Genomic DNA, 15,138 nt, shown 5'->3' with positions numbered 1-15,138 from the left:
AGGTTTTGTTGTTATTTTTATGTTCTGTTTTGTTCTGTTTGGAACTTTAGACCACCCTTGAGCCTCCTGGATGTTTTGAATGCATAAGCATCCTCACTTTTCTGTGAACTTCAGAAATAAAGGAAATGTTTTGAAGAGGGAGATTAATTGTTTTGTTGTTTAAAATGTAGGTCGATTTATGAAAGTCATGTGGAATATAGAAACATAATTTAAGATTGTGTTTTTCTTTTTTCCCCAGTCCTTGGATTTTTACATGGTAGTTCTAGCAAGAATTGCACTTGCATACCTATATTTTGGTGAAATATCTGAAATATTTCTAAAGTCTGACTTAACTGGAAGCAATTATCCGCAACCTAGTTAGGGTACCTCTTTAAGAGCCGTCAGAACTTCAGGTAGTGCTAAATGCAACTAACTAAGGCATGGTATCAAGAGAGTATTACTACAGCAATATTGCAGACAGCACTGGTGCCAATTATTTTCCAGATTAAATTCCAAATGTTGCTCTTCTAATGTTTAAAGCCCTAAGGAAACACTTGTTTCAGTATACATGTCTGTCTATTTACTAAGATCTTCAGGCAATTCCTCTTGACAGTAATACTACTTGCAAAGGCCTGTTTGTCAAGCTTATGGGAGAGTCGTACTTTCTTCAGAGCTATAATGTCCTCCATACTGTTGGCTTTTGGAAAAGGTGCTACGACGTTTTGCTTTATTTTTGCCTTTAACATACTTTAAATATTTTTAATGCAGTCTTACTGTTGGTTTTTATGTTCCTGTTGTATTATTTGATTCATTCTGAATAGTCTTGGTAGCTTTTTACCAGAAGGGGTGTTAGGAAAAAGAATAGTATCATAACCATAATAAAGTATCTGTATTGTTTTCTAGATCTTGCAGTCACTTTCAGCACCTACAAAAACTTTGGAGCAACAGGTAAACCATAGCCAACAGGGACATTCAAACACAGTATTGCTTAGCCAGGTTAAACTGACTCCAGAAGCACGGTTAGCACAGCCACCGCCGCCGCAGCATCACCAATCTCAGCAACCACAGCAACAGCATCACCATCTCCTGCATCTTCAACCCCAGCAACTCCTGCAGTTGCAGCAACAGTCCCAGCCACCACAGCCTCAGATTCCCCAGCAGCCTTTCTCACAGCAGCCTCATCAGTTTGCCCAACAGCAGCAAGTTCATCAGCACCAGTTTCCTCAGCAGCAGCTACCGTTTCCTTCCCAGCCAATGCATTCCCAGCAGCAAATGCATCGTCCGCCACAACCGTTGCCATTTCAGCAGCAGCATGCCTTGCAACAGCAGTTGCATCAACTGCAGCAGCAACAGCTACAGCAACAGCAATTGCACCTGCAGCAGCAAAACCTTCAGTTACAGCAGCATCAGCAGCAACAGCTTCAGCAGCAACAATTTCAGCAGCAGCACTTGCAACGTATGCAGCAGCAGCAGCAACAAATGCAAAATCAGACATCGCAACACTTGACTCCAACATCGCAGACGCTGCACCATCAGATTCCAGTTCAGGCACCACAGAATCCCCAACAGCAACAACTGCAGCAGCATCAACTGTTTGGACATGACCCATCTGTAGAAGGTTGGTTGGTTGGTTAGTTAGTTAGTTAGTTATGTATATATGTATCCTGCCTTTTGTACTGGAGCTCATGGTGGCATACATAATGCTCCCTCTGTTTTTCCCCACAAGAACAACCCTGTGAGGTAGATTAGTCATTAATCTATTTTGTTTTTGCACGTTGAGATAAAATTGTTTAAAATAAGAAAAATGATTTTGGCTGTTAAATTATTGGTTAGTAGTAAATCATCAAGAGTAAGCTAGATATAAATATATTAACATGTACAAGCAACTGGGAGCAAGACAAACCCTTTCCCCGTCAGTCGGCTTCTGAAAGAGGGAGGGCCATGTTAGTTAGGTAAGCAACACAAGCAAAAGGCAGGACAGATCCCAGTATGAGACATTTCTGGAGCCTTGATGTCCTTGCTAAAAAGGCTGTGCTCTAAGCCATTATAGATGAGGTACCAGAGAAATCAAGAATAGCTACCACCTACGGAAGTTCTTGCACATAGATAAAAATGTTTAGAAGAATGTTGTTTTTAAGGTTTTTGGACCTCTGTTCAGTTCTTTAAATGCCATCAAATACTGTATATTTTGGAATGGGCTAGAAATGCATTTCTGAGCTATCTAATTTCAAACTAGACCACTAGAAGAAAACTAAAATATTCAATTGCATGCAATTGCCATGATTTGTTTAAACGTGGATTGATTAATATTCCATAATTGGCTTCATGCACTATAAATGATAGTTAGATAGCATCACTGAAGCAATGAGCATGAAACTGAGCAAACTCAGGGAGGCAGTGAAGGACAGGAAGGCCTGGCGCAATATGGTTCATGGGGTCACGAAGAGTCGGACACGACTTAACGACTAAACAACAACATCCTCTCGGTTTACACACTATACAGGTAATCCTCGCTTAATGACTATTTGTTCAGCAACCGTTCAAAATTATGACAGCGCTGAACGAAGGGACTTACGACCTGTGCCCAAAATTATGGCTGTTGCAGCACCCCCATAGTCACATGATCAAAATTTGGTCATTTGGCAGCCTGCCCGCACTTACGACTGCAGGGGCACTTTAACTTCCCACACCTGCCTGTCCCCCCCCCCCCCATTTCTGCCCTTTTGGCTCCCTGCTGCCCTGTGCTCCATCACCCCAGCTGAACTTTGCTGCCGTCGTCTTCTTCTTGCTGCTCCTGCTGTTGATGAGGTGTCTTGGCCTAGCTGCTAGGCTCTGCGGGTCAGGCTTCGCGCTTGAAGAAGTGGGAAAGAGCTGAAAGCAGCCTTTTTCCTTCCTCCTGCACAGCAGAAAGCCCTCTTTGCAGATCCTGGGAGAGGAGGGGCTTGCTTTGCACTGTGAAGAAGGGGGAAAAAATGGCTAACAGCACATTAAAAGGGTTACCGAGGGCAAACCCAGTAAAGACTCAAAAATCACAACATCTCACTGGCCATCTAACTTCCTGACACCCATGCCCTGGAGCATTAAAAAGTATGATTTTTTTATTCTAGATCAATTCTGTTTTGCTTAACTCTTGAATGAAAATGTAGAGTATAATAATACCACAGCAGAAAAAGGCACAAGACAATACAGTTAGTGACCTAGGCAGTACAACTATCAAGCCTCATACCTGATAAACCTCAACAGTTAGCCTAAACAGACACAGAAATCTGGGGGGGGGGGTTTCAGATATAGTCAGAAAATTCAAACTTAAGAATGCTCCCAAACGTGTAGAGAATGCATATCCTAAGCTCGGGAAACCGGTCCAAATCAACAAAGAATCTTTGGTTTTTTAAATGTCCTCAGAAAGCTAAACATAGTAGTAGAAGTCTTTGCATATACAGCCTCAACAGAATTAGCAACATTTGTGAAGCACAATAATGTGCATACATACACGCATGCATATTTTACTTTTACTTGCAAAGCAATGTAAAAGTAAAACACAATACATAACGCATGCTGTCCACTACCCACAAGAATTCTAACTTCAGTCCACCCATTCACATAGATAGTAACTTTCTCATAGCAGTAACAGGCTGGCAGACATGCAGCTGCAGGCAGTCTGCCTTTGCCTGGCTATGTGCTTAACTTCTATTTTCTTCCCAACGATCCATTCCCACATTACCTGCTTCATTCTCAGCTAATACCTATAGGGATGTCTGGTTTCTGCTGCTGCCTGCTAAGCTAGAAGACATTTTGGGGGGAAAAAACACAATGTGCAAACCACAAAACAGCAGCCTAATTGCTGTTGGAATAGTTGGAACCTCGGGACAATATTGGTCAAAATATCGAGCAAAACAGTGTAATTTGTTCTGATCTTGAAACAAAACTCTCAAGATTGAACTTTCTTTCAATCTTGGAATATGTGAAATGCTTTTCACGCCCCTATCACCTCCAGGATGGCCCCTCGCTCTGGAGAACTGCTGTATTTGAAGGACAGGCATCTGTGGTCTCAGTGTTGATCAGCTTGATTGGTTTGGGAGGGGCCAGTTTCTAAGCTTGCGTTGCATCGGTGATTGCATTAATTATAATTTAAGAGAAAAAGTGTTTTACATTAATTTCAACTGCATTATTTTTTTCAGTTCCTGAAGAATATTTCTTACTGGGCTGTGTCTTTGCAATTGCTGATTACCCTGAACAGATGTCTGATAAACAACTGCTGGCAACTTGGAAAAGGGTAAATGTCAGTTCCATTTGTGAATGTTTTTCAAATCAGATTTCTAAGTAGATTTTTAATGAAAAATCAGATGAACAACCTATTTTTAAAAATAAGCTTACAGTAGTTTCTTTATCACAAATGAATTCTAATAGAACTGTGTTTAGCAGTATCCAAAACATGCCTGTTTTCAGCAAAAGATGCAGTGTTTCATCTTACTGTTTTGGTTTTTTCCCCTTGACTGGATAGCTTTAAACATTTCTATCTTTCTTAATTATGTTGGATTAACATGTCTTTTAAGTTTTCTTAATTTTTATTGTAGGTAATCCAGACACACGGTGGTACAGTTGATCCGACACTTACAAGCCGATGTACACATCTTCTCTGTGAAAGTCAGCTTAGTAATATGTATGCACAGGTATGATAGAATATCATATATCATTTCTAGCTAAGGTAAAAGGTCTGATATCTCTTTCTAGTTTTTTAAAATATAGTTTATTTGGTTTTCTACTACCAGTAGCAGAGAATCTACCCAGCTAATATGTAACTCTCCAGATCATGAGATCCTGAAGTTAGAAGCTGAATATTCTGCCTTTTTCTTCCAAAAGGTTTAACTAGGAAGTTGATCAGGTTCATTGGCTCAAAAGCAAAACAAACAAAATTACACTAAACCCTAAGTCAATTCTAGGGTTTTTTTCTGCTGGTCGTGTTAGTATTTGATGTCTGCCAATGTTAGGAAAAAATTGTTGGCGTGAATTAATGGCCAGTCATGTGTGATTACTGACTTGTCCCCACCTTTGAAATGCATAGCATAGAAAACTTAGGAGGGAGGTTATATTTAATTAGATCTAACCTTGGGAAAATATGTAATATCTCTATGGAATGAGAATTATGGGAAAGCTTTTCCTGCCCTCATACTGTTTTTCTCTTCCCACTGAGATCCTCTGAAACAAAAGAGTGGGCCCAGTAGCTGGGAGAAAGAAGGAAAAAAGCAGAGGAAAAGTCTTCCCTTTTTCCTTCTATGAAAAATAGTACCGAAAAAATCCTGTCTACCTTCCTTCATGGGAGCTTTTGCAGAAGGAAACCATGATTTCTTTTCTTTTTGTTTGTTCAGGCACTCAGTGGGAGAAAGTCTGTGCTGCCTATCCAAGGAAAGAAATATTTATGGGTGGATTTGTGGGATCTTGCTTCTGAGATAGTGTTGGAGACTACTTTAAACAGTATTTAATTGTACACACAAAAAGGTCCTATCTTTTCTCTTTTTGGACAGTTTGCACATCATTAAAAAAAAATAAAGATCTTCATGAATATCCCGTTGCGATCCATGGGAATCCCTTGCCAGCAAATGTGCAGAGTGAAGACTTAAGTATTCTAAAAATAAGGGATAAAAACAAAACCCAGTTAACAAAAAACAAATATTGGGTTTCTCTCTCTTTTTCTCTGTATTATCTCACAATGCAAAATAATAATAATAGAAGAAGTGTTTTTGAAATGAAATACTGAAAACACTAGATGATGAAGGCAGTTGCCTTTTCCCAGGTCAATTTACCTCACTGGGTTATTGTTATGGAGGAAAGTAAATAAATAAATGCCATACAACATTTGGCATTGTATGGCACAGCATAAACATAAACTTCCAGACCCCATTTTTTATTTGAAAGTTGTAACTGAAAACTTAATATACCAAGGATGCATCTTCTTCATATTTTAAAAATATTTTTATGTAGCACTCATAAAATGTGGTAAATTAAAACCTACGGTAACAATGTTCTGCTGCATGTGTGGGTGTTGTAGGCTTTGAAAGAAAGGAAAAGATGTATCACTGCCCACTGGCTGAATTCGGTGCTAAAAAAGAAGAAAATGATACCACCCCATCGAGCTCTTCATTTTCCAGTTGCATTTCCACCTGGAGGAAAACCATGTTCTCAGCATGTAAGGAAGCTTAATCTGGGTTTTTATTTTGGAATTGCTGCTGTTATTATTTTACTCTAATGTGTATTTTAAATCAAAGAGTACAAAAATGAGTAAATCTATAGTGGTCCATTTTTTAAAAAGTTACGTAATTAGACAATACAATTTTGCAGGTTTGCCTCCTGCATATCAGCCCTCCCACTACTATTCCCAGCCTTAAAGCCTTGAAAAAATGTTCCGCCCCAAAAGTCAGAAATCTGAATGGAAAATGGCAATTCAGGAGAATTTGAGAACAGTTGGGTGGTTAAGAGAGGGAATGGGACTGCTATTAATATTTTCAGGGGAAATACTAAAATTTGGCCATTTTCAGTGGCAAAGAAAGTTCAGCATCAAGACTGTTTCAGCAAGACTCTGGAAACAATAGGCAGCCCTCTGATGGTTTCAAAGAGAAAGAGAATCAGAAAGTCATTACTACCATGGACCCAAGTAATAACTACATGTAGTCCTCACTTAACAATGGGACCGGGAACTCCATTGCTAAGCAATCTGGTCATAAAGCGCGATGTCATGCTTACGCCGACAGTTGTGGCAGTCCCAGTTGCCGTCATTAGGCAAATCCTACCCAGTTGCAACATCCCGCAGATATGGAATTACCATTTGTGACCTTGTGCCAGCTTTCCCATTGACTTTGCTTGTTGGAAACTGGCAGTGAAGGCTGCAAGTGGCAATCACATGACTGCAATCCATTGTAATTGCGAGCTGGTTGCCAAGCACCCGGATCATGATCATGTGACCACGGATGCTGCGACGGCCACAACTACAAAGACCCATTGTAAGTCCTCATTCAGTGCCGTTGTAACTTTGAACTGTTGCTGAACGAATGGTTGTTCAACAAGGAATACCTGTACTTTGTTATATTTCAGCCGGAAACAAACTGCCAGCCAGTGAAGGAGTTTTAGCATAGATGTAATGTGGTCTCTTTGACTTCCAAACCAATCCAGTTGTTGTATTTTGTCCTAGTTGAACTTTCTGGACTGATTGCAAAGGCATGTTGCAGTAATTAAGCCTGGAACTCGTGCACCACAGTTACTTTCTTCCGGGAAGGTTTACAGTTAGTGAATCAGATAAAGCTATTGAAAGGCACTCTTGGCTGGTGCCTCAGTCTGGGAACCCAGAAGGAGATTTCAAATCCAGAAACACTTAAATTCACCCTCAAATTCACTCCTTCCTGGGGAGTGTGACCCCACCCTCCTTGTCTTTGGGTAGTGACTTAGTAGTTCCTCCTGCCACCACCTGTTTTCCAGTGGTGTCTGGCCTGACATCACCCCCCTAAACCCAGTGCTTGAGAGAGAGAGGGCTCTTGGCCCCTGTATTTTGACTTACTGGCAGTAAAAAGGAAAAAGGTGGTTGCTGTTGCAGAAAAATACTTGCTTCTTTCTCTCCCCTGATTCTTCTGCAGGATAGAATGCAACTGTCTAGCCCAGTAGCGTAGAAGTTTTAGCTTTTCCTCCCATCTTTTGGAGATAACTCATTAAGACATTTGGACATGCTTCTTCTTAAAGAAGAAGAATGTCTTGTATTCATGCAGTCTTGTATTCTTGCCCATGTACTAGAACTTGAATCTATGCTGGCAACTGCTATTGCATCTTATTTTGAGAAATACTGAGTTAGTTAAAGGTTAATGTTACTTCATAGAAAAAAATAACACATGTATTTAGAATTATTTCTTCTTCTTCTTTTTTTTTTGGTCCAGATAATCTCTGTAACAGGTTTTGTGGATAGTGACAGAGACGATCTCAAGTTAATGGCCTATCTAGCAGGAGCAAAATACACAGGCTATCTTTGTCGCAGTAACACAGTTCTTATCTGTAAAGAGTAAGTGCTGTTATGGAATAATAATGTAGATTACACTGATGGGTCTGTTTTTGTTATGTTATTCTAACAACCCTTTTTCAGAATAAAAGCATTTAGTTTTCCTTGCTATGTTATAGCATATTAAAAGTGTTGGAATATATTCTCCTTCATTTACATTGTTAAGCCATACTGGCTATTTTTATTCTATAAAAAAATAGAAAACTAGCATTCAAACCCTCAAAATTGTATGTTTCAATGGGTTTTTAAGTTACCCAAATCAAAATAAATGTTTAGGTTCAAAAGACATTTTTCATTTTTATAAAAAAATAGTATAACTAATATGCAATTGCTATTGAAGGTGAAGTTTTAATGAATTGTGACATTGACAGTCTTCCCTAGCCTGGCGCTTTCTGAAAGCTGTGTGGGTTGGGAATTTTGGGAGTGCAGTCCCAGTACATTTGGAGAACATCATGCTGGGAAAGGCTGTTCTGACTTACTGACTGTCATTGGCTTTTTTTCCTATTTCAAGGCCCACTGGCTTAAAGTACGAGAAGGCCAAAGAGTGGAGGATACCTTGTGTTAACGCACAGTGGCTCTGTGATATATTACTTGGAAATTTTGAAGCTTTGCGGCAAATGCAGCACAATCGATATACAGTATTCAATCTTCAAGAACCACTTGCTCCTAATCAGCATCTAGTTCCAAACCTTCTTGGTAAGAAGGCTTGCAAAATATAACAACCATTGCATTTCAGTGCAAAATAATTTGCTGCTGGTGTTGGATGTAACATTACATCCACTGTGTGGGCTCTTTTTATCAACTAAGCATGTTGATAAAAATAAGGTTCTTAAAGTTTAATGACACTTTTTCCTAATGTGCATAAAATAGTTTAAAAAAAGAATTAAACAATTGATTATCTTTAGTTTAAATGTTTTAAAGTGTATATATCTTTCTCTTTAAAACAGGCACTAAAATAATATTTAATTACTGGTATTATAATTGTGTTAACCCTACTGTTAATCTGTAAACTGAGTAAATGAAACCATTTAAATAATTTTCCAGATTCTAGGCTAGCAATTAACTGTCTAGCAATACTTTATTTCATAGGCATTTCATTTTTCAGTACTTTTTGCAGAAAAGTTGCTCAGCCTAAACAAGGGGAAGCTGAAGAATCAGTTGAAAGGGAAGATTCAATAAAATGTCCTTTAATATGAATTATTCCTTAAAACGGCATCATCTAGCCCTATAGACTATCAATGAGAAACCTGACTTAAAGCAGAGTTTTTAAATGTAGCCTTTTTTCTTGTGATGTAATTAATTGCTTTATTAACTCAATCTATTTGGTTTCCTCCCTAATAAATAATAATAGGGTTCCACTGTGGAAGTTTAGTGAAAAGGGAGAAATGGTAGGAAGAACTACATAAAGCAAAATTATATATATATATATATCAGCTTAACCTATGGGAATTGCATCATGTTTGAATGTTCTATGAGCTTTTAAATTGTGTGTCCTAATTGGCCAAAGAGAGTGGATGTATCAAACCGGCATTGCTCCAAGTACTGGAGCATCACAAAAACCATGCCTTTGTGTAAGAGTTTCTTGCTGTTTCTATCATTAATTCCAGATGCTTGGAGAGTGCCTTTAAAGGTGTCACCTGAACTTCAAATGGTAAGTGGTGTTGCTATTAACATCTTTAAGTACTGGGGAGCAGAAAAAGAATGTATATGAAAAAGTGAAGAGACGCTAGCTTATAAAATATTTCTTTTGTTTAAAATATTTTTATATGGCTCTTCAGTTAAAATTTCACAGATGCTGCACCTGATTATTACTTTCCTTCCTTGGAAATCAGATGCAATGTCTGTGTAAGTGCTTCCCCAGGTGACAGGGAATTTCCAACTTGGTTATGATCATGGTAATTGGGACAAAAGACTGGCAATAAGAACGGGCCTGTGCAAAGTGCCAGGCTCAAGTGCTTGCTGCTTCCTTCCATATGGTAGAAAGATGAATAAACCTGAATTTAGTTTCACTTGATCAGAATACTGTTCATTATATGCAGAACTCTAACAAGTTGTTAAATCAGGGTGGGCAGTCATTTCCAGTTCCTGGTCTCCATTGTATGCTCTAGTGCAGTAATGTTGCACCGCCACCCCCATGCTGAAATCTATGATTCTGTTTACATGGAACTAAATTCTAGTTTATTCCTCCTCCTGTACAATGAGGAAGAGGGAGCAGATCCAGGGACGGTTTCCTGAGGAGGGGACTGCCAGTGTCAATTCCTTCTGAAGTGAGGTGTTGACCACCTTCCAGGTCCAGTCCATTACACCCCCCCATGTATCCAGCTTGCAAGTGGCTAGGGACAGCCCAAGGAATATCCTGGCCACTTCATCAGACTCCACAGGCCAGAAGATGTCCCAGATAACGTGGCAAGGTGCTATCCCAGTGGCCACATCAGACTCACCCATGAAGAGTAAAGATATTAGCAACTCCGAGCAACTTCATCAGCAAAGTACTGTGCAAACTGGTTGCAACAGCCAAGTGGGAAATCTAACTCCCAAGCGTTCGTCACCCTAAACAAGGCCAAGAGCTGATAGCCCACCAACATAATTTGGGAGAAGTAATTACATTTCACATTGCCTCTTACTGCTATGGTATAGGTTTGAACTTGAGCTTGTATTTGTGCTTGGTCAGAATCCCTTTTTGCCTTCCTGCTCCATTCCTCCAGGCATTGCTTCTGCTTCATCTCCCAGAGCTTCTCAGTAAACTAGGAAGTTATTTGGGATCTTCCAGCATAGAGTGACCACTTGGGAGCAATCACATCAAGTGCCCATGTCATCTGCTCTTTTCAGTTGTTTTGAGCTCTGCACTTCGCATAGACATACTCCTGCTTGTACACATAATACTAAATCCTGAACTTGCAGCATATATGAAGTGGGCCACTGAGTTCTTCATGTATACATTTGAACATCAATGACATGCCTTGGGGGTTGAATTCTCTACTGTGAATATTTTAGGTGCTTATGGTGAACTGTGCTAGATAGCATATATGAAATAAAACAATATTTTGTTTGGAAAGCATCACAAAACTTCTAAGAACATAATGCATGTTCTTTTTTCTGCTTTAGCATTATGACTAAAATATAGTTATTTTCTTGGGAATAAGGACCATTGAATTTTATGAGTTGGTAGGAACAGAATTATGCTGTATGTGTCTTTGATATAAGATATTTTTTTATATACAGTATATTTAAAGATACTGGTACAAAACTATAAATACTGCTTAAGGAAACCAAATTTATACCTTATCTAATTGCAGAATGTGAGATTACCACTTAAACCAAAGCAGAATGAATCAGTAATTCAACCTTCGACCAAGAGGCCAAGGTAAGAAAATGACCATCCTTAAGAAATTCAGAATTTCCTTGGAAATGGCATGTTGTTACTAAAATGAAATTATTTTTAGATTTTAAACAACACTACATTTTTGAGCTGAAGATTATATGGAGAGAAGCTTTAGCCATGGAGACAAATCAAGGGACAAACATTTGGGAGTGGGAGACATGTCAAAGGAATATGAAATATCACAGCAAAAGCAGTCATGCCTCTAAAATGCTGAGGAAAGCAGATTCTAAACCCATTCCAATCATTCTTCTAAGGATTTAGTTTTGTGTATCCATTGTTGGAATCTTTAAATCAAAGTTGAAGCAGCCTGGGCCAGCTACATCCAAATATAACTAAACTTCTTTTATTTTATAATCTACTAAATGGAAAAAATCTCTCATTTAGACTTTTAGCGTTGCAGAGAGTTAAATACTATTACCCTAATTTTAAATTTAGAAAGTAATTATTAAGTTACTCGATTTAGAAAATAAAAATAACATCAATATTATTTTATATTTATAGAATTGAAGACCTGCCAACACCTACAAAAAAACTGACACCAGAATTGACACCAGTGGTTCTTTTTACAGGATTTGAGCCTACTCAAGTGCATCAGTACATCAAGGTGAATTCCTTCTTGAATTAAAAGATTTAATTGTAACTTTAGGGTTGATGTTATGGTATGCTTGTTGCCTCCACTAACAAATTGAATGTGTGGATCATACCATGTAACAAAAGCATTATTTTATAACACTTGAGCATTGCTCTTCAAAGGTATTTGTTCACATATTGGACTGCCCATTGACTGTATAATCATTCATTCTCTAATGTGTCGCTCTGTTGTGGCTGAAGATTCTAAATCTATATTTTTTACTTTTCCTTCAATTTTCAGAAACTCTACATTCTTGGCGGTGAAGTAGCAGAGTCTGCTCAGAAATGTACTCATTTGATAGCTAGTAAAGTAACCCGTACTGTAAAATTCCTGACCGCAATTTCAGTTGTAAAACATATTGTAACCCCAGAATGGTTGGAAGAATGTTTCAAGTGCCAGAAATTTATAGGTAAGTAAATGGCTGTGTTGAACAAAGTAAGAGTTGCATTGTGGAGCCCTTCTTTAAAATGTAACAGTGGAACTTGCATTGGAACTGGTGTCCTTCTGTTTATAAGTAAATGAACTTCACTGAAACAATTAGATAAAAACTGTTAGAATGTTTAATCCTCTAAAATACTGATTTTTTTAATAAGCTTGACTAGAATAGAATAAACTGCTGTGTCATTTTGAAACTGCCCTCCCCTTTTTTTTTACATACAGGTAGTCCTCGGCTTATGTCCATTTATTCAGTGATTGTTCAAAGTTACAGCGACACTGAAAAAAATAGACATATGACCAGTCCTCGAAGTTCTGGGCATAGCAGCACCCCCGTGGTCACATAATTGCAATCCAGGCACTTGGTGCCTGGCTCACAATTATGACATCACAGTGAGCTGTGGTCATTTGTTTGCCATTTGTGACCTTCCCTGCTGGCTTCCACAGGCAAAGTCAATGGGGAAACTGGCAGGGAAGGTCATAAGTCACTCCAGTAAGTCAGTCCGGCTGCTTTTTCTCCTGAAGAGTCTGCTGTGGAGTACAAGATCCCACGGCACCCCCCACCCCCCCGTGGCACTTCTGCGCTCCTTGCCTGGGACTCCTTCTTCTTCTCACTTAACAACCTGCACAGTCCTGGGGTTACGACGGCAACCGGGATTGCCATCACTAAGTGATGAAATCAGGTGATGTTGCCCTTAACGACTATATCGCTTAGCAATGACAATCCCAGTCTCAGTTGTCATTGTAACCCGAAGGCTTCCCGTATTGCAGTTTTATGAGCATGCAATTCTTTAAAGGCATTAATGCAGCTTTGTTATTTAGTTAATCTTATTGGTGATGTTTCCGCTCTGTAAATTTAGTGAATATCAATGAAGTATTTATATTTTTGGCTGCTGGTGGTAAATTTTAAGCATCTCAAACTTTCTCAGAGCAGTTCTTAACAATGAATGAATGTTTACATCATCTTGTGTTATGAAAAGTTAAAGTTATATTCCCCCCCCCCTTTTAGAAGAACAAAGCTACATACTCCGAGATGCAGAAGCTGAAGTCCTTTTCTGTTTCAGTTTGGAAGAATCTCTAAAGAGAGCACAAGTAGCACCACTCTTTAAGGTATAATTGTATTAGTTTTAAATAATGAGAGCCACAGGCTAAATATTTAAATATATTGTCATGTATCAGAAGGTAATATCAGCAAGCTGGTTTGCAAAAGCAACAGAACATCTTTAAGAGAGCATTCTAAGGGAGAAATCCATGCCACTCAAGCAGTCTAAAAAAAGTTAACTTCTCAGAAGCCACAGGAAGCTAACTTGGGGAAAATTTGGAGCTAGGAAACCACATTGGAAGGGAAATGGAATCTGATATCTTGAACAGGAGTACTCTACATTGTAACAGATCCCACTTGCTTTAAAGTGGATATACTTACATATATGCATATAAGCACAAATAACTAATAAACCAAAATTAGTTGCAGGAATTCATGTTCTTGGTTTCCAAAAATACCGTGGATTAGAAGTGCACGAGTGCTTTTATTTGCAGTCAGTTTGGTGAGTTAATTCGTGGCAGCCTCCAGAGATAGAGCAGGAGTTATGACTAGTTTGCTGAATTAGACATTAGCACCAACTATGGTTGGCTTTGACTCCAGAATTACTTCTGAATCCTGTTTACCAGCCAGTCTTTTATCAGTTCAGATCATAGTTTGACATACTTGACATGCCCATTTTCCTTAATAAGTAATAAAGTGGAACTAATGACTTCTCTATGAAAACAAAGAATTCCTTAGGTATCTGTGCAGATAGTTTCAAAAAAGTATGTGAATTATAGTTTTATACATTATGTATGGTAGTTTTATATATTGACTCTTGGTGGCAGTGTGAATTCTTTGTTTAAAGCTTATGATGGAGAATGAACTGAAAACAAGACATACTAGAAGATTGCTTCTATAGGCCATTAGAAACCTCTAATATGATCCAATATCTATAAAATAGTCTATCTGCATTTTGATTTGTGAATCACTCCACTTGCCTTTAAAGGAACAATTGTTACCTTTGATAACACGTTAAGAAGTTCTAACCAGTAGGATTGTGCACCAGTCTGGATTTTTAGGAGAAAAGGTGATGCAGAGTCTGTTTGCATATCACCTATGGTCACCTCTGTAAATTAAACACATCTTTTCCCTGGCATATTGAAGGAGTTGTATGGCTGACAACTCTAGCTTCCAGGCAGATTAACTTTGCCAGGGCTCTTTTCTTTTCCTGTTACAAATGCTTTTAGGAGGCATGGTAATGTAACAAGAAAAACAGAAAGGAAAAAGAAATCTCTTTGGGCCAGTCACTCACTCTCTGCCCCGTTTCCCTCACAGGGTTGTTTTAGGGGAAGGTGATCCCCTTATAAGCCATCATAAATTTCTAGAGGTAAGGTGGAATATAAATCAAACTGTTTCAAATAAATAAACTAGTTCTTTACGTACTATCCCTTGGGTTTACACCTATCTGTCTGAAATGCTCCTTCTCTTTGGGTAGCACATTGAGCACAAATTTCATTTAGAGTCTTCATAAAATAGTGAACAGGGGAGTGATTTTTAAAAAGTTTCCTAAACTTTAAAGGGAACATTTAACCTATTTGTCTGGAAATTGGTAGTCTACAGATTGCATTTTTTTTCTGCCAGGCAAAAATAAA

At 38.6% G+C, this 15,138-nt stretch overlaps 1 protein-coding gene across 4 annotated transcripts in view; it reads left to right on the top strand.

Annotated features, from left to right (window-relative positions):
* The window catches only part of PAXIP1 (PAX interacting protein 1), a 36,831-nt gene that overhangs the window by 8,573 nt on the left and 13,120 nt on the right, over nucleotides 1–15,138 (top strand). For all 4 annotated transcript variants that reach the window (XR_015797768.1, XM_025172984.2, XM_088150231.1 and 1 more), the window contains exons 7-17: nucleotides 883–1,597; nucleotides 4,158–4,252; nucleotides 4,554–4,649; nucleotides 6,026–6,163; nucleotides 7,896–8,017; nucleotides 8,526–8,710; nucleotides 9,622–9,665; nucleotides 11,311–11,378; nucleotides 11,898–12,000; nucleotides 12,268–12,436; nucleotides 13,472–13,572. Coding sequence is in view for 3 of the 4 variants with exons in the window: in XM_025172984.2 (XP_025028752.1) it covers nucleotides 883–1,597; nucleotides 4,158–4,252; nucleotides 4,554–4,649; nucleotides 6,026–6,163; nucleotides 7,896–8,017; nucleotides 8,526–8,710; nucleotides 9,622–9,665; nucleotides 11,311–11,378; nucleotides 11,898–12,000; nucleotides 12,268–12,436; nucleotides 13,472–13,572 (1,836 nt within the window). In the remaining variant the exon portion in view is untranslated. The remainder of the gene's footprint in view (nucleotides 1–882; nucleotides 1,598–4,157; nucleotides 4,253–4,553; nucleotides 4,650–6,025; nucleotides 6,164–7,895; nucleotides 8,018–8,525; nucleotides 8,711–9,621; nucleotides 9,666–11,310; nucleotides 11,379–11,897; nucleotides 12,001–12,267; nucleotides 12,437–13,471; nucleotides 13,573–15,138) is intronic.

The sequence above is a fragment of the Python bivittatus genome, unplaced genomic scaffold, assembly GCF_059951505.1.
Source record: "Python bivittatus isolate LINGU-HERP-01145 unplaced genomic scaffold, Pbiv_v1 ctg000610_np1212, whole genome shotgun sequence".
Taxonomy (NCBI): Eukaryota; Metazoa; Chordata; class Lepidosauria; order Squamata; family Pythonidae; genus Python; species Python bivittatus.
The sequence above is the reverse complement of the archived record's forward strand: the minus strand, read 5'-3'. Positions and strand labels throughout refer to the sequence as shown.